This window comes from Loxodonta africana, chromosome 2 (assembly GCF_030014295.1).
Source record: "Loxodonta africana isolate mLoxAfr1 chromosome 2, mLoxAfr1.hap2, whole genome shotgun sequence".
Taxonomy (NCBI): Eukaryota; Metazoa; Chordata; class Mammalia; order Proboscidea; family Elephantidae; genus Loxodonta; species Loxodonta africana.
Window position 1 is genome coordinate 204,497,266 of NC_087343.1, and position 22,854 is coordinate 204,520,119.

At 34.9% G+C, this 22,854-nt stretch overlaps 1 protein-coding gene and 1 pseudogene across 1 annotated transcript; both read right to left on the reverse strand.

Annotated features, from left to right (window-relative positions):
* Positions 1 to 323: 323 nt before the first annotated feature.
* On the reverse strand, positions 324 to 2,275 carry LOC111751774 (olfactory receptor 14C36-like; annotated as a pseudogene).
* A 12,092-nt stretch (positions 2,276 to 14,367) lies between these two features.
* On the reverse strand, positions 14,368 to 15,572 carry LOC100663282 (olfactory receptor 14C36-like). Its single transcript, XM_010594672.3, has one exon. The coding sequence runs from the start codon at positions 15,325 to 15,327 to the stop codon at positions 14,368 to 14,370; it is 960 nt and encodes a 319-aa protein (XP_010592974.3). The 5' UTR covers positions 15,328 to 15,572.
* Positions 15,573 to 22,854: the final 7,282 nt, after the last annotated feature.

Genomic DNA, 22,854 nt, shown 5'->3' on the forward strand with positions numbered 1-22,854 from the left:
CTGAGTGCTTAACCACTACACCATCAAGGAATCTTCAGATCTATGGATAGGCATATGATAATAACTGGGAATATAAAATTGGTGAATTCCCTGAATTAACCTAGAAAATAATGTTTAAAGCATAAAACCAAGTAACATATATGTATTTGGTTGTGTATACATATGTATATATATATATACACATATATCACAGAAACATTATACATTTTAACTTTTTTACATATTAAATTCAGTAAATTTTTGTCTAAGTAAAACTTATCTTTATATTTCCCATACAGTACAAGAGAAGCAGTGTAAAGTATTTCTGTCCTGTCATATACAAATACTCCCCCAACCAAAGCCACCTCTCTTTTTACAGCATGCTTTTTAGTGATTTTTTATGGTCCTCAAAAGAACATATATTTTCATAATTATTTTGTGAAAAAATAAATGACTCAATGTTTTCATTTCTTCTATAATACAGAATGTGGCATTTCAAAATAAATTAACACAGTATTCATTCTAGGTTTATCAGTATTTTTAAGCATGGAAAAATATGGAAGATAAAGTTTAATGTAAAACATTGCTAAGGATAATATTTTAGGCTTTTTGAGACTGACATATTTAGTGGGAGATTTTTAACTTCCCATACATGTATGACTGGGGCTTGCTTATTCATAACACCAGAACTCTTAACCAACTACCAATTCAAATCATTCAAAACCCTCAGAAAGGAAAGATTTTGATAAATTATATATGTTAATGAACTTATATATTAAATTTACGTAAAGTACATCTATAAAATTCCAATCTATAATCTCAATTTATTGCTGAAAACATGAATTTCAACTCATAACTTTGGGTGAGCCTAACCAATGTCCTATAAATTTCCTGATAAAAATATTTTTTCTGTGATATTCCTGTTGGCATATTTTATTTGTTCATTTCTAAGACTATAGATAATCAGGTTGAAGATGAGGGGAATTACAGAGTAGACCACAGAAAGGACCATATCCCGGATGGCTGCAGAGATTGCAGATGGTGTTAAGTACACATACAAGCTTGAGCAAAGGAAGATTGACACCACGAGGATACAAGGGACGCAGGTGGAAAAGGCCTTTGCTCTGTCTGCTCCACTTGGGAAATTGAGCACAGTAGAAAATATGTGAATGTAAGACCTGATGATAAAGATGAAAGAGCCTCCACCAATCACAAGACCAGAGACAATGTTTACGATCTCATTGCTGAAGGTGTCAGAGGAGGAGAGCTTCAGCAGAGATGGGATGTCACAAAAAACTGATGAATAACATTGGAATAACAAAAGGGTAACCTGAAGGTGTTGACTGTGTGGAATCCTGAGTAGAGCAGGCCACTGAGGATGGAAGCCAGTGTCATGGGGACACAGACCTGAGGGTTCATAATCCCAGAGTAATGGAGAAGCTGGCTGATGGCCGCATAGCGGTCATGAGCCATGAAGGTGAGGAACAGCAGCTCTACATACACAAAGAAAACCACTAGGAAGACCTGAGCCACACACCTTGCCTTTGAAATGTCACTGCTGTCAAGCATGGACTTAACACATCAGTTAGGGACCATTACAGAAATGTAGCATGCACCCAAAATGGACAGATTTCTAAGGAAGAAATACTTGGAGATGTGAAGGCTCTTGTCCAGGGTGGTGACAATAAAAATGAGAAAATTCCTAAAGAGAGTCAACAAATGCATCGTAGAGAAGCATGCTGCATGCAAAACCCGTATTTCCCATACTTCAGAAAACTCCATCAGGAGAAAATCCATCACCATGGTGGAATTGGGCATCTCTGGGCAAGGCAGTTCATGCCTAGGAAGCAAGGAAAAAAGCCCTGAACACAAGAAGAATTAAATCATGAGAAGATGGCTTTCAATTGTTTTCCCTTGCCCCCTTCCTAATCTAATCCCTATTGATATACCTCATATTTGGGAACGTAAATTATGTAGTGCTTCACTAGCTTCCATAATATTCCTACTCCTTCTATAGGAATGAAGTGAAATTTAGGACCATTTTCTCATAAATAAAACACATGTAAGTGTTTAATATATATCTTTATATATTTCTATGTGAATATGTAATTTTCTAAAGATAAAATAGATCGATGAATATAGATGGAGTCCCTGGGTGGCACAGTTAATAGGCTTGTTGGCAACCAAAAGGTTAAATGTTTGAATCAACCAAGAAGTGCCTCAGAAAAAAGGCCTGGGGGCTACTTCTAAGAAATCAGGCATTGAAAATCCTATGGAGCACAGTTCTAACCTGAAGCACATGGAATCACCATGCATCAGGGTCAAATGGACTGCAATTTTTAAATATTTTTTTTTAATATAGATTACACTGATATAGTTGGCTTTTTAAAGAAGCTTTGGAGAAAAAGGAATTTTGTTCAGTAATTGGTATAAAATATTTTAAATGTTTTTCCAGTATTATATCATTGTTTTGAGCCTATAGACAATACTGGGGAAAATGATCCTCTTTCTAGAAGTAGTCCTGTATGCATAATAATGTCAACACTACCTTATCTTCTAACACTATGACACACTATATTGAAATAAATCATTTGGAACTTAGTGCAATACCTCAACCTGATCAAAACCTCCTTACCTCATACATTTACCCAACACTGAATCTGCTTCTCATTTTCTGTAAAATTCTTATTTTTCTAGTCACTTGTCTATCTTGTAAAGAGAGATATGACTCTCCCATCTGTAGAGTATCCTGCTTCTGGTTCCTCTTAAAGTCTCTGGAAGCTTCCCCTAAAATTCCCTCAATATCATCTTAAGTTTTCTGCGTTTCCAACTTTCTTTGCTTCCACTTTCTGAAAAAACAAAAATGTGAGATGGTACCTTACAGTACTAATTTAGCTTTTTATTTCTTTCATCTTAAATTACTAATTTTGCATTTCCTCTTTTTTATCTTTAACCTTTTCAGCAAAATCTCTGAACATTCATCATCCATGCCCACGTCACCATTTACGTTGTTGGTTGTTGCCACCATATCCTCACCCTAGAATAAATTCCTATTTCTTCTACCATTTTTCGATTTATTCAGCAACGAATATATTAAACTGCTTTCTCCTTGACTTACCCATGGTACCTGTATTTTTCTGAATGTCCTCTATCTTTTTTTTCAACACTCTCTTCTCATTTTCTCATGATGAAAATAGCAATAATAGCATTAATAACAAAAGGAATAGCAGTGATAATAATAATAACTGTGACATTTGGAGCCACAGACAAGTACCTATCCATGGTTAAACTGATCGTGCTTCAAACTTCTTTATTTGGAATTAAAAGTTTTCCAAATTTTGCTCAATTTTTTCAAATGTATTTTGGCTATATGCTTTGTGGTGAACTTATCACACATCTTGCATATGAATTCTTCATGGACAACCTGAGCAAAGCCTATGATATCTTTTTATCAGTCTTAGGAAATGTTTCAGAAACTGCTTTACATTGATGGGAAACGGAGTATTCGCTTTGGCTTACTGTCTTTTATGTTCTTTATAAGTTCCTCAAGGATTGTATCTTGTACAACTTTGTACCTGCCCAGCATCAAATAAAGTTCTAAAAAATGGGTAAGTTGTCATTTTACTAAAATATTATCACTGTTTCTTTACCTATATGACTTGTGGTGCAGAGGGGAAAATTTTTTACCCCCATTATCAAGATATTATCTCTATACATTTAAACAATTGAACTAACAGATCATATATTCTGGATAGTTGTTTGAGGTTGGTCAAATAGAGGGGAAAAACATAAAAATTTGTAGTGATTAAGAGGGCTAATATCCAGTTATCTGGAATAATGGTGCAATCACTGTATGAAATGACATTTTAACTATCTGTTCAGTCTTGATATCTTTATCAAGCTGACAAGAATGGTCCCTCTCACATAACATGTGGTCAGGATTAAATGTGATGGTGTGAGTAATACATTTAGGAAAGTGCTCTGAACATCATTAATGTTCCTAAAATGTCCCTAGTTATCTTTACAAACACTGCTATTGTTATTGTTCTGAGCCATTATTTTTAGAGCACATGCTACTGTCATATGCTTTCTGGGTACGTATAATATGATGTTGTTAGTTGTAGTTGAGTCTGCTCGAACACACGGCAACCTATGTGTAACAAAACGAAACCTTGTCCAGTCCTGGGCCATACCATTTCTAAATCTCCCAGTGATCCTGAGAAGTAGTTTTGTATTGCCTTCTTATACAAAAGACCTGCCCAAGTTTAACAGGTGCTGTTTCTCTCACCAAACCAACTGCCTCCCTTTTTGTGATCTTCACACACTTGCTGCATTTAACAGGCAAAAGGCTGGTTTTCAAAGAATGGCATAAAATTTTCACGAAGATGAGCTAATTGTAATCTGCTTTAAAACAAGGATCAGATGTTGAACACATACAGAATATGTTCCAAACATTTTTAGGCAAGGTTCACTTTCCTATACATGAGTCACCAGAACCTTGGCTGAAGGAAAAGGAGGCAGGACGTTTGAGACCTAGCACTTTCACTTTTCAATCGTGTGCAGTTAACAACAGCTCCACTGAAAACATTTTTCCTTCATCTGTAAAAATGAGATAATAATCTTTAATCTTGTGATCAATTTAAATAATAGATGCTCATTTAATAATTGATTCATTGATTCAACAAATATATACTTAGTGCTGCTACCCTTTAGGAGTATATTTGAGTAATAAAACAGAAAAGTCCCTAATCTCATGAAACCGGTATTTCATAAAAAGAGTTGAAGACTAAAATGTTAATTATTTGAGGGAAAATAAAAATTTTCAAATTGCTTTAAGTGCTTTGAAGAAAATTCAAACAGGTAATATGACAGAGAGGACAGGATGGATGTGATTGTGGGAGTGGGGTTTGTCAGCTGACTGCAAGTGCTTTCTCAACTAACTGCTAGGAAGTAAAGACACGTATTTTTACTTTTCCCCACCAAACTAGTGTTTTCTGTCTTGCCTTGTGTAAAGAAACGTCCAGAGTGTATATTTTGAATTGATTGAATCAGTTAGTTGTTACTTTATTTTCCAGTCCCAATAATTGTTTGGAAATTTCCTTCCCTGATTTGATTTCCGCACAAATCAGTTTGAGTGAGAAACTGAGCTCTGGAGCTTGAATCCTAATGCCACTGGTGACGTAAAAACAAATTTGACGTAATAATCTAGTGCTGAGAAAAAAACTAAGATCCTGCCAACATTTAAATGCATATATTTATCTGATTTCTTGGCTACAATTTTACTTTTTCAAATATTTTCTCATTGTTAGCAAATATCTGAGTTAGCTAATCTGAAGATTTTTGCTCTACTAAATAGAAAAATATGTTTTTAGTTAGGCAAGATTTGAAGTAAAATCTTTTTTACTACATTGTGTCACATTTTTTAAATCTCTAGACAAAACTCTCTGGGATATATTGTTAAGCGTAAAGGAAAAATGGAAATCGTGTGTGCTGTAAATCTCTCTTTTTTTAAAAAAAATAAAACAGAAAAGATAACTAGAAAGACCAAGATGGAAAAAGAAATAGGTAGAAATAGATAAAAATATAAATATAAAAAATGGAAAATCACCGAGGGATTCTTCACCACTGAGGTAAGGAGAGTGAAGACGGGGCTTTTTTTTTTTTTCATTATTTTATCCTACTGAATGATCTGCCACTTAAAACATACATATTTTCAAATTTAAAACATGTGAAATAGTTTACTATGTTATGAGGTTTTTGTTATTATACTTTCCTTTATTAAAAATTAAAAGTATACAATATTTTTAGAAAAACTACCCGATAATCACCTTAGGCATATCAGTTAGGATACCTGATGGAGTTGACATGCTGCGAGTGTTCTCGAAGGTTTAACTGGAACACTTTCTAATGAGTCAACATTTTCTTTTTTGAAACAGGGTCACCATTATCAGTGTCCTGATTATAGATGTTTACATCTAGGGAATTTGACCTATGCTCCTTCGGTTTAGGGACTAAAAATTTGCTATGCTGGTGGCACAGATGAAAAAGACAAAGTCGATGAACTAATGATATCCAGTTTGTGCAATTTATGATTAGGGAAGAAAATCTGCAGTATATAGAATTCAATTAATATATTATTAACGTTTTTTCTAATTTACATCTATAAAATATTTGTATCTGTATTTTGAATAAAATATTTTTTACCTCTTATAAATCATCCCTATATACTATATACTAGACTTCAGTGACCAAAAATATCTTCTTCTGAAGCACAAAACTTCTTGATAATTAGTCAAAACCTAGAAATTAAAAAAAAGTTGTATTTACACAAGTAACACACATCAGAGTTTTTCATCATTAACTAGTCATTTACCTTCAGTAAACAGCATGTTTACTGATAACTTACTTAAAAGAATTACATGTTTAGTTTTGTGAAAATAGATCAACCTCTATAAATACAAATCCTACCTTTGTTTCTTTTCTTGTTTATTTAGATGTTTGAGGGCTTCTGAAAATGGAGTTATGGTTTCTGCAATAGCAACACCACAAACCTTTATTATTATATTAAAATAGGTAAAAAGTTTCAAGCTGCCTTGGGTTGAAAACATTATGCATTGTAAAATACGTTTCTTACTCTGATTTTATATTTATCTAACAAACTGTTTTACACTTGACTTTCTACCTGGTAAAATAACATACTTCCAAGAACAAAAATTTTGGATAGTAACATCTGGTTTGTCTCTTTCCTCCATACTTAATTATTCTCAATTATATTAATCATAAAACATGGTAATAATGTATATCTTAGATATTTATTGTATGGAAACATTTTCAAAACTAGTAGACACTTAAAAAAGTTGATGTATTAAAGGAAACTCGATTTATTGAAACTTATTTTCTAGGTAAGTAAATTTAATCATCTATATAATCCGTTTTAGAAATGGAAGTAGTAATTTGATCCCTTTTTTCTAATTGGAAAGTGTAAAGGAATACCTCTACAGCATCATTGGTTAGATTGCATTTTCCTAAAGAGAAAATAAATACTGCATATCCTTTTGTGTAGCAATATGAAGGATATATTTTTATACTTTGTATAGCTAAAAGAAGAACCCAGTGATTGATGGTTCAATTGAATTATTCATGGAATCATTCATTTATTTATATACTTACTTGCTGGTTCAGTCATTCAAGAAATTGTAACTGAGAGCCTAACATTTCTCAGCACTTGGTTAGAGATTAACCCTTTTCTCTCAATTCTATTCTGACTCATAGTGACGATATAGGACAGAGTAGAACTGCCCCCCCCCCCCCCCCCCCGTGTTTCCAAGGCTGTAACCATAATGGAAGCAGACTACTACATCTTTCTCTTTTGGCTGGTGGGATGGAACCACAGACCACTTTGTTGGCAGCCAAGCTCTTAGCCACTGCAACGCCAGCGCTCCTTTGATTAGGGATTACAACCCAGCTTTTAACCTGATATTTAAATTCTGCAGATGTAAAACAATGTAGTCCATTTTAATTTTTTTTTTTGGATAATTAAGTATTCCACTTTATTTACTTTTATCTTCCTGCATTGTAACTTTTGGGGGGGAGCAGAGTTAGGCATACACCCCCCCGCAACATTGCTGAGAGATTTGCCTAGAGTTTTTAAATTTTCAGCTAATAGGCACGTGAAAGAAAGTAATTCATTTTATTTTGGGTCTTTTAACTGACCTGAATTCTCACAGTCCCTGGCATAATGGGAACGGTGGCAGCATAATGCTCACTGGTTCACTGTTTTATATCAGCTCATGATTACTACCTGAAATTTTTATTTACTTTGAATGAACCATTTGGTGTTACAAAATATTTGGTTTCACTAACATTTCACTGAAATATTAAGATAGATGTGTTATACCAGTACCTATCCACAGCTTTGTTTTCAATTCCAATATAGAAAGGGAGCGAAAGCAGTAAGGGGAAGCATCAATATGGAAGAAATAAAAGGGGTTAAAAAAATAACAATTAAGAAAAAAATACTCCAGTCTATTTTACCCTGAACAGAGAAACACTTTCTTTAATGGTAGTTTCTCCCAAACAGGCGATCAATTGTAGCTTATCCAGATGTTCAAAGTACTGGCTAAAACATCAGTATTTATTTATTTATAGACTTTTTTTTTTTTTTTTAAGACTTCAGTAGAAATACTGTAGTCTTCTAACCATGGCCATAGAATTTCCATTTACATAAGAACATGGTAACTACCACATCATCACAATCAAGACTTTTGGGATCTCAGCACTAAACATCTAGTAGTCACCAGGGTCTTGGGTAGATCTCAGGAGATCATCGCCTCTTGGCAGTAAATGAATTAGACCCAACTGAAGTACATGTGTGGACGCTCGTTTTACACATGTGGATATACTAATAAACAGATCTCATAAACCACCTTTCAGATAAATGGTCTTTCACCACTCTAGTGCTGTAGTAGTATGGAAACCTTAATTGTCTCATTACTCAGAAAGTTTATAAGGAGAGAACCTATGCCTTATGTAGGTTTTGTGGTCTGGAAAGAGGTTTGTGGTCAACTTCAACAAATATACCTCGGCTGCAAGTTGAGCAAATATCTAATCTCTTAATCTTTTCTTCTAGAAGTCCTGGTTATGAAGACATGAGACAGTAAAATGTGTGCCTTCAGGAGTAAACACACATTTATATATCGATGGTAAAGAATGCTTTCATGTAGATAATAAAAAGGACTCTCCACTGGGAAGGGGCAGTGGTGGTCCAGTGGTGGGGTTCTCGCCTTCCGTGAGTGAGACCTGGGTCCGGCTCCCAGCCAATGCACCTCATGCACAGCTACTACCTGTCTGTCAGTGAAGGCCTGTGTGTTGCTCTGATGCTTCTGTGCTAAGATGAGCTAGAAAGACAGACCTGGGAATCTCCTACTGAAAATCAACCAAGGAAAGTTCTCTGGATCACAATTGTGCCATCTGCAGATGGTTGTGGGGATGGTGCAGGACCGAGCAGCTTCTGCTCTGTTGTGCATGGGTCCCTATTAGTCAGAGGTTGACTTGATTACAACTAACTAGACAACCATAGGAAAGCGAGTTCATGTAACTGCCTAGTGCTGACACTGACCCTATTGTGGCTCCTTTAAGATCATGGCCTTATGAGGGTACACCATGAACTCCTCTGGATCAGAAAAATTTCCAGTCTCTTCAGAATTCAGCTTTTATCCATTACTCATTATGAGCTTATCTCACCATTCAGCAAATGTGTATTTTGTTCCTATTTTTTATGTACTCTTTTGGAAACAGCAAATAAATCAAACAACAAAATAACAACAACAAAAATCTCTGCCACTGTGGAGCTTTAAATTTTATTGTGTGTGGGAAGGAGGGGGTGGATGGAAATAGACTTTAAATTAAATAAGTACATTATATTGCTATTGTTAGAAGGTGATAAATGTTATATATAGAAAATGAGATGGCATAGGGGAGATGAAGTTGTTAAATGGGTGATCGAAGAAGACTAGATTGGGTGTTATTTGAGCAAAGATGTGATTATTAAGGGAGCCAACATGCAGGGAAGAACATTCCAGGAGCAGGAACAGCATGATATCAGATCATGACTGGTTTGTTTAAGGAACGGGGAGAGATTATTGTGGGGTGGATTTGGTGAAGGTGATAAATTAACCAGGGAGACTGCAGTATTTCTGCCTCTTCACTGTCACTTGGACACATTGCTTATGCTTCTTAGAAATAAATTTCCAGTGCTACTATGTGTATACAGATTTGCTTATATTTTAAAAATGAAAAGAGACTTTAGAAAATGTTTACATAAATAAAAAGGGAGAGAATGGTGAGGACAGAACCAGAAGAAGGATTTCTTAAAATATACCTAGTTTTATAGTTTTGACTTTAAGCCATGTAATTTGTTACATGATTAAAAACAGAAACATTTTAACCGAGAATTTATTAACTAATGCAGAAGTTTCCAAATAGCTTGCTTCCATGCACGCCTTCTGAAAAATAGTTATTTTATCGGATTTGCTCATTTCACTCTGTTATTAAGATGTAAAGTAAGTAAAAAGCCCTTTGAAAACTCTAAAGCTAAATGAAATATTGATGGGCTTACCTATCTCCTTACATTCTTATATAATCATTGTGGATTCTCCGTAATTGTATTTCAGAAATGAAGTCTGTGTTGAGCATTTTACCTATCCCCTCACATGCATGAAGATACAACTAAACTCCACCTCCTCTCACTTTTCATGAAATAGTGTTGTTTCCCTTAACTCACACATATAAATAATTGATAAGAAATTGAATGCAGAAAGAAGAAAAATGAATAGTACAGCAATTAGTATAGAATAATAATTTTCCATTGATAATATTCCAGGCATTTTCATTGATGGACTCTCCTGTGGGAATCCTCAAATGCCTGGGTGATTCGAACTTGGACCATGTAGGAGATCCCTTAGCCACTTTGGTTAGTAGTGGCATTTTGGTTAGTTGTGGCTTCAAATCTGAAAACAAATTAACTAGTGTCATAAAATCAATGAATATGCATCTATTACATTTACATCACCTCAATGAAAATGTCTGTTTATTCATTGTTAAAATTAAAGTTCCCACAATATTCAAGATATATATGAACTCATAAACTTCATTTTCTTGCAATTCATGAATTGTGGGTCATCCCGTCTGAAAGTCAGACAAGAGCTCCCGAGCAAAATACAAATAGAAGGGCTTTTATGTCGGCAGATACATAGGAACAAGGAAGTGATACTGGGTAAATTTTGAATTGACTGGCAGGCATTTTCTTTCCTTGATTGGAAAAGGGGAATTTTTTAACTAGGTAAAATTGAGCAGGCAAGTCAATTAAGGTAATTAAATAAAACCTTTAAAATATAATAAATATCACTATTGATGAAGGAAATGCAAATTGAAGGATCAGAGTGGTTCTGTATCGGCAAACATTTAAGAAATTTGGATAAGACTAGAGTTCAGTTGTATGCGGAGAAATGGCACATCAATAATCTTGGGATTTTAGCTTAAATCAGATTGTTGGAAGAGCAGTGTGATGTGATATTCCAACATAGAATAATTGCCTAGCTCTGTCATTATTGTTGTTAGGTGCCATTGAGTGGGTTCCAACTCATAGTGACCCTGTGTACAACAGAAGGAAGCACTCCCTGGTCCTGTGCCATCCTCACAGTCCCTTCCAACCTGAGGGGCTCATCTTTCAGCACCATATCAGACAATGTTCTGCTGCTATTCGTAAGGTTTTCACTGGTCAGTATGTTTCAGAAGTGGAACACCAGGTCCATCTTCCTAGTCTGTCTTAATCTGGAAGCTCTGCTGAAACCTGTCCACCATGAGTGACCCTGCTGGTATTTGAAATACCATGGCATAGCTTCCAGCATCACAGCAACACCCAGGCCACCACAGTACAGCAAACTGACCGAAGAGTGGTGGCCTAACTCTAAAAACAAAAACAAAACAAATCTCTTGCCACCGAGGAGATTCCAACTGATAGCGACCCTATAGGGCAGAGTAGAACTGCCTCGTAGGGTTTCCAAGGAGCGGCTGGTGGATCCGAACTGCCAACTTTTTGGTTAGCAGCCAAGCAATTAGCCACTGGACCATCAGGGTTCCATGGCCTAACTCTAGACCCTACCATTTTTCAAAACTAATTTTTTAATTATCAGAGTTACAGAAATTTATTCACATTACCCATTGCTGTCAAGTCAACTCTGACTCGTAGCGACCCTATAACGCCTGTGATGTATGCACACATATATAGATATATTAGATATTTATGTAAATAGAAACAAAGACATAGACATATCCTAAATATACGTCAAATTGAGGAAGTTTGTGACAGCATATTGAAATTAAACCTCTCTTATATGGTTGTTATTTTCTCTGAATTACTGTTCACAGCCTTTGCCTTTTTTTTTTTTCCTTTTGGATTATATATCTTTTATTTAATTCAGAGAAAATATGGAGGATTAAATATCTTTTATTTATGGAGGATTAAATACTAAAAATTTATCATTTCCCTTTTATATTTTTATAAAAATTTTGCCACAGTTTCTTTCAAATTTTCCAGCATTGATTTAGTGATTTTGATACTCAAAAATGTTATTTTATTGGCCTAAGATTTTTTTTTTTACTGCCTTATACTGAGTATCTTGAAAATTTTTAAAAATATATACTTTATATACATAAAACAAGTTTGTGCTATTTCCTGGTAAAAGGGTAAATTTATTACTCCGTCTTGATTAAGTGGAAGTCCCACGGGATTTTTTGATACCTAGGCTACAGATACCCTGTCCCACAGGGTCACTTTGAGTTGGAATTGACTCCACGGCAAACGGTAACAGCAAGGTTACCGGTAAGAGAGGACTCACTTTGGTACAGGCTCACCAGTGTCAATCTTTTCTTGCCTTTACTCCCTCCCCTGATGCAGCCACTATCAGAAGCTTGATGGGAGTTACTTTAATCCACACTTCTACATTGCTGTTACACAGCAATATATATTAATTAAAGCATACTTTCAATTATATGTTTTAGAATTTTATTTTAATTATATTTTAAACTTTATTTTAATTATGTTTTAAATTTTTATTTTAATTATATATTTTGTGATTTCACCATAATAAAATGATGCACAAAATGTTATGGTTATTATGGACTGAAATATTTTATTATGATGTGAGGATAATGATTATGTGCGTTGTATCATAATACTGGAAACCCTGATGGTGTAGTGGTTAAGCGTTACGGCTGTTAACCAAAAGGTTGGCAGTTCGAATCCACCAGGTGCTCCTTGGAAACTCTATGGGGCAGTTCTACTCTGTCCTATAGGGTCACTATAGTCGGAATTGACTGGAAGGCAACAGGTTTGGGGTATTTTTGGTTTTATCATAATGCTAATAATAATTGCATGGGAAATAAGACATTCAGAGTCTGACAATTTACCTTTTTAATCAAGAAGATATTGATCATTCCTAGTGCTCATTGGCTTTACTGTTATTCTCCCCTTCAGCACATGTGGGGAGATTGACTACCTTTCATCCCTTGACAGGAGGTATTACCATGGACTTATTTGGCCAATGAAATGTGAGCAGAAATGACTGGTGCATCAGAGCTTCTTTTCATATGTACAACAGTGCGTCTTTTCACATAGACACTTTGCCTTTTTCTATTTTGACACTCCTTTATGTCACAATGTATATTTGAATCTCTTTTCCAATATACATTATTCTTAATCCTTGTTTTCAAAAAATACACTTGGATTTCAGCTCCTAGGTTCGAATCGCCAACAATTCAGTTAGCAGGTGAGAGCACTTAACCACTACACCACAAGGGCTCCTCCACATCTATGGATAAACCAAAAACCAAAACAAAACCCGTTGTGCTCGAGTCAATTCCTACTCATAGTGGCCCTACAGGACAGAGTAGAACTGCCCTATAGAGTTTCTAAGGAGCACCTGGTGGATTCAAACTGCTGACCTTTTGGTTAGCAGCCATAGCACTTAACCACTACTCCGCCAGAGTTTCCGATCTATGGACAGGCATGTGATGATAATGTGGAAAATAAAATTGGCACATTCCTTTAAATAAAGTAGAAAATAATGTTAAAAGCATATAATAAACAAGTAAATGTATCCCCAAACCACTTGACTTTATTATTTTTTTTTTATTGTGGTAAGTATATAAATATACAGCAAAATGTTTTACTTTTCAACATTTTTTATATATAAAATTCAGTAAATTGAGCTTATTTTAAACAAAATTATTGTTTGGTTATAAGTATAAATTATCTAGATATTTTTCTTACCATATAAGGGAAGCACTGTAAAGTGTTTCCAAACCCCTCATACACAACCACTACCCTGAGCAAACCCACCTCTCTTTTCACAGAAAACCTTTTAGTGATACTTTTATGGTCCTCAAAAAAACATATTTTCAGAATTATTTTGTGACTCAATAAATGACCCAATATTTTCATTTCTTCTGTAATACTAAATGTGACATTTTGAAATAAATTGACACAGTATTCTTTCTAGGTTTACCAAAATTTTAAGCATGGATAAATTCAGCAGATAAAGTTTAGCATAAAATATTGCTAAGAATCACATTTTAAGCTTTTTAAGACTGAAATATTTAGTGGGAGCTTTTAACTTGCTAATATATATGACTGAGGCTGGCTTATTAATAACATCAGCTCTCTTACCCAAGCACCAAAACAAATAATTCAAAACCCTCAAAAAGTAAACATTTTGATAAATGGTACATGTCAATGAACATATATATTAAATTTACATAAAGTCCATCTATGTAATTCTAGTCTACAATGTCAATTTATTGCTAAAAACATGAATTTCAACTCATAACTTAGGGTGAACCTAAGCAGTTTCCTATAAATTTTCTATTAAAATATTTTTTCGTGATTTTCCTGATGGCACGTTTTATTTGTTCATTTCTAAGACTGTAGATAATTGGATTGAATAAGGGAGGAATTACGGAATAGAACACAGAAAGGACCATATCCAGGATGGTTGCAGAGATTGCAGATGGTCTTAGATACACATAGAAGCTTGAGCCGAGGAAAACCAACACCACAAGGATATGAGGAACGCAGGTAGAAAAGGCCTTTGCTCTGTCGGCTCCAATGGGAAATCTGAGCACAGTAGAAAATATGTGAATGTAAGACCTGATGATGAAGATGAAACAGCCTCCACCAATCACCAGACCAGAAGCAAGGATTATCACCTCATTGCTGAAGGTGTCAGAGCAGGAGAGCTTCAGCAGAGAGGGAATGTCACAGAAAAACTGATGAATAACATTGGACTGACAAAATGGCAGCCTGAAAGTGATGCCTGTGTGGAATCCTGAGTAGACCAGACCACTGAAGATGGAACCCAGTGTCATCTGGACACAGACCTGAGGGTTCATGATCACAGGGTAGTGGAGAGGCTGGCAGATGGCCACATAGCGGTCATGGGCCATGAAGGTGAGGAACAGCATCTCCACACATGCAAAAAAAACCACTAGGAAAACTTGAGTTACACACCCTGCCTTTGAAATCACACTGCTGTCAAGCAAGGAGTTGACACATGAATTAGGGACTGTTACAGAAATGTAGCATACATCCAGGACAGACAGATTCCTGAGGAAGAAGTACATAGGAGAGTGAAGGCTTTTATTCACGGTGGTGACAATAACAATGAGAAAATTCCCAGTGAGAGTCACTAAATATATCAGGGAGAAGGATAGGGCATGCAAAACCCGTAGTTCCCATACATCAGAAAACCCCACCAGGAGATATTCCATCATCACGGAGGAATTGAGCATATTTACTTGAAGAAGTTCACTCCTAGGAGGCAATAAGAAAAGCCCTGAATACTTGAAATATTACATTATGAGAAGATGGCTTTCAATTGTCTTTCTCTTGCCCACTTCCTAATTCTAATTGCTATTGATGCCCCTAATATTTTGGAAGGTAAATTATGTAGTGCTTTAGTAACCCGTATAATTGTAGGAGTAAAGTGAAGATCACAACCATTTTCTCATAAACAGCACACATATAGGTGGTTAATATTTTTTATATATTTCTATGGGAATATGTAATTTTCTCATGGATGGTACAAATGATTAACATGTTTGCTCCTAACTAAAAAGTTATATGTTTGAATCCTCCCAGAGGTGCTTCAGAGAAGGACCTGGTGATCTGCTTTTCAAAAAATCAGCTATTGAAAACCCTGTGGAGCACAGTTCTAGTCTAACACACACGGGATCACCACAAGCCAGAGTCCACCGGATGGCATCTGTTTTTTTTGTTTGTTTGTTTTTTGTTTTACTATAGACATAGATTATATTGACATAGCTGACTTTTTAAAGGAACTTTGGAGATAACGTAATGTTGTTGAATAATTGGCACACAATGTTTTTCCAGTCTTACATTCTCATTTTGAGGCTATAGACAAAACTGGGGAGAATAATATCCTTTCTAGAAGTAGTACTGCATGCATAATAATGTCAAAATTATCTTATCATCTACCACTATAACACAATATTGAAATCACCTGAAATTTTACTTACTGCTATACCTCAAGCTGATCAAAACCTCCTTCCCTCATACCTTTATGCCACACCAAATCTGCTTCTCATTTTCTCTTAAATCTTTACTCTTCAGATTATTTTTCTAGTCACTTGTCTGTTTTGTAAGGGATATGTTCCTCCCATTGGCAGTGTTCCTGCTTCCAGTACCTCTTAGAGTCCTTTGAGCCTTCCCCTAATATTTCTTCATTAATATTTTCAGTTTTTCAACTTCTCCAATTTTCTTTTGTTCCATTTGCTGAAAAAAAAAATGACAAAAATGCGGTATGATACTTTACAGTACTAATTTGTCTTTTTGTTCTTTCATCTCAAATTATTGATTTTGCATTTTTTCTCTTTTTTTCTGTAAGCTTTTTAACGAAATATCTGAACATTCATCATCCACATCTACATTACCACATTGTTGGTTGTTGCTACCCCATCCTCATCCTAGACTAATTGCTTATTTCTTCTCTCCTTTGTTTGATTTACTCACCAACGGTCATATTGACCAGCTTTCCCCTTGACTGTTCTGTGGTACCTGTATTTTTCTGAATCTCCTTTTTTTTTTTTTTTTTGCAACATTCTCTTCTCATTCTCTCATGATAAGAATAACGATAATAGTACTAAAAACAAAAAGCAACAGCAGCAATAATAATAATAACTATGACATTTGGAATCACAGACAAGTACCTATCCATGGTTAAACTGATTGTATTTCAAATTCCTTTATTTAGATTTGAAGATCTTCCAAATACTGCTCAAATCTTTCAAATGTGTTTTGGCTTGTCTCCTTCGTGGTGAACTTACCAAACATCTCGTGTATGAATTCTTTACATTGGCGAGAAATGGTACATTTGTTTTGTCTTATCTGTCTCTTATGTTCTTTGTAAGTCCCTCAAAGATTGTATCTGGTACAACTTTGTACCCTCTTAGCATCAAGTAAAATTCTTTACTTGTATCTGATATTAAATAATGCATAAATTACCATTTCACTAAAATATTATCACTACTTCTTTACCTATATGGCTTTTGGGGCAGAGAGAAAGTTTACAACTGAACGAACAGATCATATACCCTGGATAGTTGTTTGAGGTTGGTTGACTAGAGGGGAAAAACATAACATAAATTGTAGTGATTAAGAGCTCTAACTTCCAGTTGCCTGGAATAATGGTGCAATTACTGTGTGAAATTGGCATTTTAACTATATGTTCAGTCTTGATATCTTTATCAAGCTGGGAAGAATGGTCTGTCTCTCATGACATGTGGTCAGGTTTAGACGGGACAGTGAGTAACAAATTTAAGAAAGTGCGGTGAACATCATAAATGTTCTTTAAAATGTCCCTTGTTATCTTTAGAAACACTGCTATTATTATTGTTTTCAACCATGATTTTCAGAGCATATACTACTGTCAGATACGTTCTGGGTACATATGATGTTGTTAGTTGCAGATGAGTCAGCTCCAACACATGGAGACCTATGTATAACAAAACAAAACTTTGCCCAGTCCTGTGTCATATCATTTCTAAATCTGTCAATGATCCTGAAAGACAGTTTTGCATCCCCTTATAAAGAGCGTAAAAGACCTGTCCAAGTTTAACAGGTGCTGTTTCTCTCACCAAACCAGCTGCTTCCCTTTTTGTGATCTTCTCACACTTGCTGCATTCAACAGGCAAATGGTTACAGAGAACCTCTGCCCAATTCAACAGCTCTTTTGGTTTTAAAAGAATGTTGTCGGATTTTCATAAAGATGCACTAATTGCAATCTGCTTTAATAAGGATCATATTTTAGGCACGTATAGCATATGTCCTCAAAATATTTACGCAAGACTCATTTTCCTGTACATGAGTCACCAGAACCTTGGTTGAAGAAAAAGGAAAGAAGACATCTGAGGTCTCTCGCAATCACTAGTCATGTACAGATAACAACAAGCTGCACCCAAAACACAGTTCCTTCATCTGTAATAATGAATAAAAATAATTAATCTTGTGATCAATTTAAATAATATTCATTCATAAATTGATTCATTGATTCAACAAATATGTACTTAGTGCTGGTACAGGCTATAAGTACATTTGAGTAATGACCAAAACAGTAAAGTCCCAAATCTCTTGAAACTTGTATTTTATTAAAGGAGATGAAGACTGAAAAGTTAATTATTTGAGGAAAGGTAAAAATTTTCAGATAGCTTTAAGTACTTTGAAGAAAATTCACATGGGTAATATGATAGAGAGGACAGGGTGTGATTGTGGGAGTTGGGGTTTGTCAGATAACTGAAAATGCTTTTTCAGTAAACTGCTATGGAAGTAAAAGAAAAAAAAAATCAAACTCATTGCTGAAGAGTAGACTCTGGCTCATAGCCACCTTATAGGATAGAGTAGAACTACCCCATAAAGTCTCCAGGGACTGGCTGGGGGTTCAAACTGCCAACCTTTTGGTTAGCAGCTGAGCCCTTAACCACTGTGCCACAGGCCTACATGGAAGTAAAGCATAAGGAAAGATATTTTTATTTTTCCCGATCAAACTAATGTTTTCTTTTTGCCTTTTGTAAAGAAAATCCCAGCACGTATCTTTTGAATTGATTAGGTAAGGTAGAGTAACATTTTATTTTCAGTTCAAATAATAGTTTGGAAATTTTCTTTCCTGATTTGACTTCCCCACACAGTGGTTTGCATGAGGGACTGAGCTCTGGAGCTTAAAACCTAATGCTGATAGGGATGTAAAAACAGTTTTGACATAATTATCTACTGCTGAGGGAAAAACTAAGATCTTCCCAGCAAACATTTAAATATATGCATTTGTCTGTTTTCTTGACTACAATTTCATTTTTTGAAACATTTTCTCATTGTTAGTAAATGACTGAGACTGAGTTAACTAATATGAAGATTTTTGCTCCAGGAAAATAGAAAAATATTTTTAGTTAAGTTTGAAGTAAAACCGTTTTTATTATATTGTATCACATTTTTCTAATCCTCTAGAAAAAGCTCCCTGGGATATATTTTTAAGTGTAAAGGAAAGATGTAAAAGTATATGTTGTATCTTTTAAAAAAAAATAAAACAGAAAAGATAACTAGAAAGCTATAGATGGAAAAAGAACTTGGTGGAAATAGATACAAAATATTAATATAAAAAATGGGCAGCCACCAAGGGTTTCTTCTCTGCTGAGGTAAGGAAAGCAAGGAAGGGGATTTTCTTTTCTTTTTTTTTTTTATCCTACTGAATTATTTGCCACTTATAACATATACTTTTTTAAATTTAAAACATGCAAAAATAGTTAACCGGGTTATGAGGTTTTTGTTATCATACTTCTTTTTATTAAAAATTAAATGTACATAATATTTTTAGAGAATTGCTCATGTAGTCCCCTTAGTCATGTCAGTTAGGATACCTTACAGAGTTGACATTCTGAGAGTGTTTTCAAAGCTTTAGTGGAAACACTTTCTAATGACGCCGCAATTTGTTTTTTGAAACATCATCATTATCCTTGTCCTGATTATAGATGTTCACATTTAGAGAATTTAACCTATGCTCCTTTGGTTTAAACCAAAACAAACAAACAAACAAACAAAAACCACTGCCATCAAGGCGATTCCAACTCATTGCGACCCCATAGAATTTCCAAGGCTGCAAACCTCTAGGGAAACTGACGCCACGTCTTTATCCCACGGAGCCCCTGGTGGTTTTGAACTACTGACCTTTCTGTTAGTAGTAGATTGCTTTAACCAGGGCTCCCTTCCCTTGGTTTAGGGACTAAAGAATTACTGTGTTGGTGGTTCAGATTAAAAGACAAGGTTATTCAGTGTGTGCAACTCATGATTAATAAAGAAAATCTGCAGGGTATAGAATTCAATTCGTATGTTAATAACACCCTTTTTTAAATTTACAACTATAAACTATTTGTGTCTCTATTTTGAATAAATTAAATTTTAGCCATATAAATCATTCCTGTATATCAGACTAAGTGACCAAAAATTTCTTGCCCTGAAGCACAAAACTCTTGATTAGTCAAAATCTGGAAATTTAAAAGAGGTGGTATTTACACAAGCAAAACACATCTTGGTTTTTCATCATTAGTCATTCACCATCAGTAAACAGCGTATTTATTGATAACTTACTTGTAATAATTACATGCTTAATGAATGGTCTATGAAAGTAGATTAACCTCTCTATAAACATAAATGCTGCCTTTGTTTCTTATTTAGATGTGTGAGGTCTTCTGAAAATGGATTTATGGTTTCACCCAAATCTTTATTATTGTTTTAAATTAGGTAAAAAGTTTCAGACCTCCATATGTTGAAAGCATTGTACATTTGAAATATACATTGATTATCCTAATTTTATATTTAATCGACAAACTGTTTGAGACTTGACCTTCAATCTGGTAAAGTAACATGCTTCCAAGAACAGAAAATTTTAGACTGTAAAACCTGATGTCTCTTGTCTGCAACACTTAATTATCCACAATTATCTTAATCATAAAATATGGTAGTAATGTATGCCTTAGATGTTTATAATATGGGAACATTTTCAAAATAGGCAGACACTTAAAAGAGTAGATATATTAAAGGAAATCCTTCAATTTATTGGAACTTATTTTCCAGATAAGTAAATTTGTCCCTCTATATTTTAATATAATCTTTTAATCCTTAAAAAAAAAAAAAAAAAGAAGAAGAATTTAATCCCTTTTTCTAATGGGAAATTGTCAAAGGAATATTCTCCATACCATCGTTGGTTGGACTGCATTTTCCTAAAGAGAAAATAAAGAAATAGTGCATAACCTTTTGTGCACCAATATGACAGATACATTTTTGTACTTTGTAGAACTAAAAGGACACATTGATTAATGGTTTAATTGAATTAGTCTTGGAATCATCCATTTATTTATATATTCACTTGTTGATTCAGTCATTCAAGAATTTATGACTGAGAGCCTTACGTTTCTCAGCACTTGATTACTGTTTAACCCTTCTCTGTCAATTCTATTGACTCATAGCAACCATATATGACAGAGTAAAACTGCCCCCCAGGGTTTCCAAGGCTGTAATCTTTATAGAAGCAGACTTCTATGTCTTTCTCTCTAAGGCTGGTCTGTTGGAACCACAGATTTTTTTTTTTGGCAGCCAAGCCCTTAACCACGGTGACATCACAGCTGCTTTGATTAGAGATTACAACCTAGCTTTTAACATGGTGTTTAAATTCTGCAGATATACATATAATGTAGTCAGTTTTAATTTTTTTTAATAAAATATTCTCCTTTGTGTTATATTTATGTACTTTTATCTCCCTGCATTATGATTTTTCTTTAGGGACAGGATTAGACCTACCCCCCCCCAACATTGCTGAGATACTCGCATAGAGTTATTAAATGATTTTTTTGTGGGAAGGGGTTGAATTTTTAATTGGTAGGTGCCTTAAAAAAACCTACTCATTTATTTTTGACCATTTAAATCACCTGAACTCCCATTATACTTGACATGATGGGCATGGTGGTAACATATTGATCACTGGTTCGTTGCTTTGTATCAACTCATGAATAACAGTTGAAATTCTTATTTATTTTGAATGAATCATTCAGTGTTATGAAATATTTGGTTTGACTAACATTTTACTGAAATGTGTTATACCAGCACCTATACACAGTCTTGTTTTCAATTCAATACATTGTGTCTTCCCAAACAAGATAGGAAGGAAATGTAAAGCAGTGAGAGGAAGCAACAAAGTGGAAATAAGAAAATGGGTCAAAATAATAATAATCTTGAAAAAATACTCACTATATAGTAACTGGATAGAGGAACACTTTCTTTAACGGCAATTTCCCCCAAACAGGCGATCAGTTGTAGCTTATCCAAATGTGCAAACTACTGGCTAAAACGTCAGTGTGTATTTATGCTTTGAACATCTAGTAGTCACCAGAGTCTTGGAGGAGCTCAGGAGATCATTGCCTCTTGGCAGTGAATTAATAGGACCCAATTAAATTACATGTGTGGGCACTAGTGTTATAAAATACGTCTGGAAATACTGATAAACACAATGCTCATAAACTATCTTTCAGAGAAATGGTCTTTCACCACTCTAGTAGTATGAAAACAAACAAGAAAAAATGCCATTGAGTCAATTCCATCTCATAACAACCCTATGGGAGAGAGTAGAACTGCCCCATAGGGTTTCCAAGGAGTGGCTGGTGGATCTGAACTGCTGACCTTTTGATTAGCAGCCATAGCTCTTAACTACTTTGCTACCAGGGCTCCTCTAGTACTGTACTAGTATGAAAATCATGGAACTTTGATTATCTCATCACTCAGAAAGTTTATAAGGAGAGAGCATATATGTTATAGATGTTTTATGCTCTAGAAAAAGCTCTGTGGTACACTTCAGCAAATACATCTCAGCTGCAAATTGGGCAAATATCTAATCTCTTAATTTTTTCTTCTAGAACCCTAGGTTATATAGATATGAGACACTGAAATGTGTACCTGCAGGAGTAAACAAGCAATTATACATTAAGGTAAAGAATACTTCCAAGTAGCTAATAAAAGTGTTGTCTATTGAGAAGGGGGCAGTGGTGGTTCAGTGGTAAAAATCCTTCCCTTCCATGCATAAGACCTGGCTCTAATTCCCAGCCAGTGCATGTCATGCTCAGCTGCCACCTGTCTGTCAGTGAAGGCTTGCTTTTTGCTATAATGTTGAACAGGTTTCAGTGGAGTTTCCAGGCTAAGATGAGCTAGGAAGAAAGGCCTGGCAATTTACTTCTGAAAATCAACTTTGGAAAACCCTCTGGATC

Coding starts and splice junctions, on each gene's coding strand:
- LOC100663282 (XM_010594672.3), bottom strand. CDS start 15,327: ATGCTCAATTCCTCCGTGATGATGGAATATCTCCTGGTGGGGTTTTCT.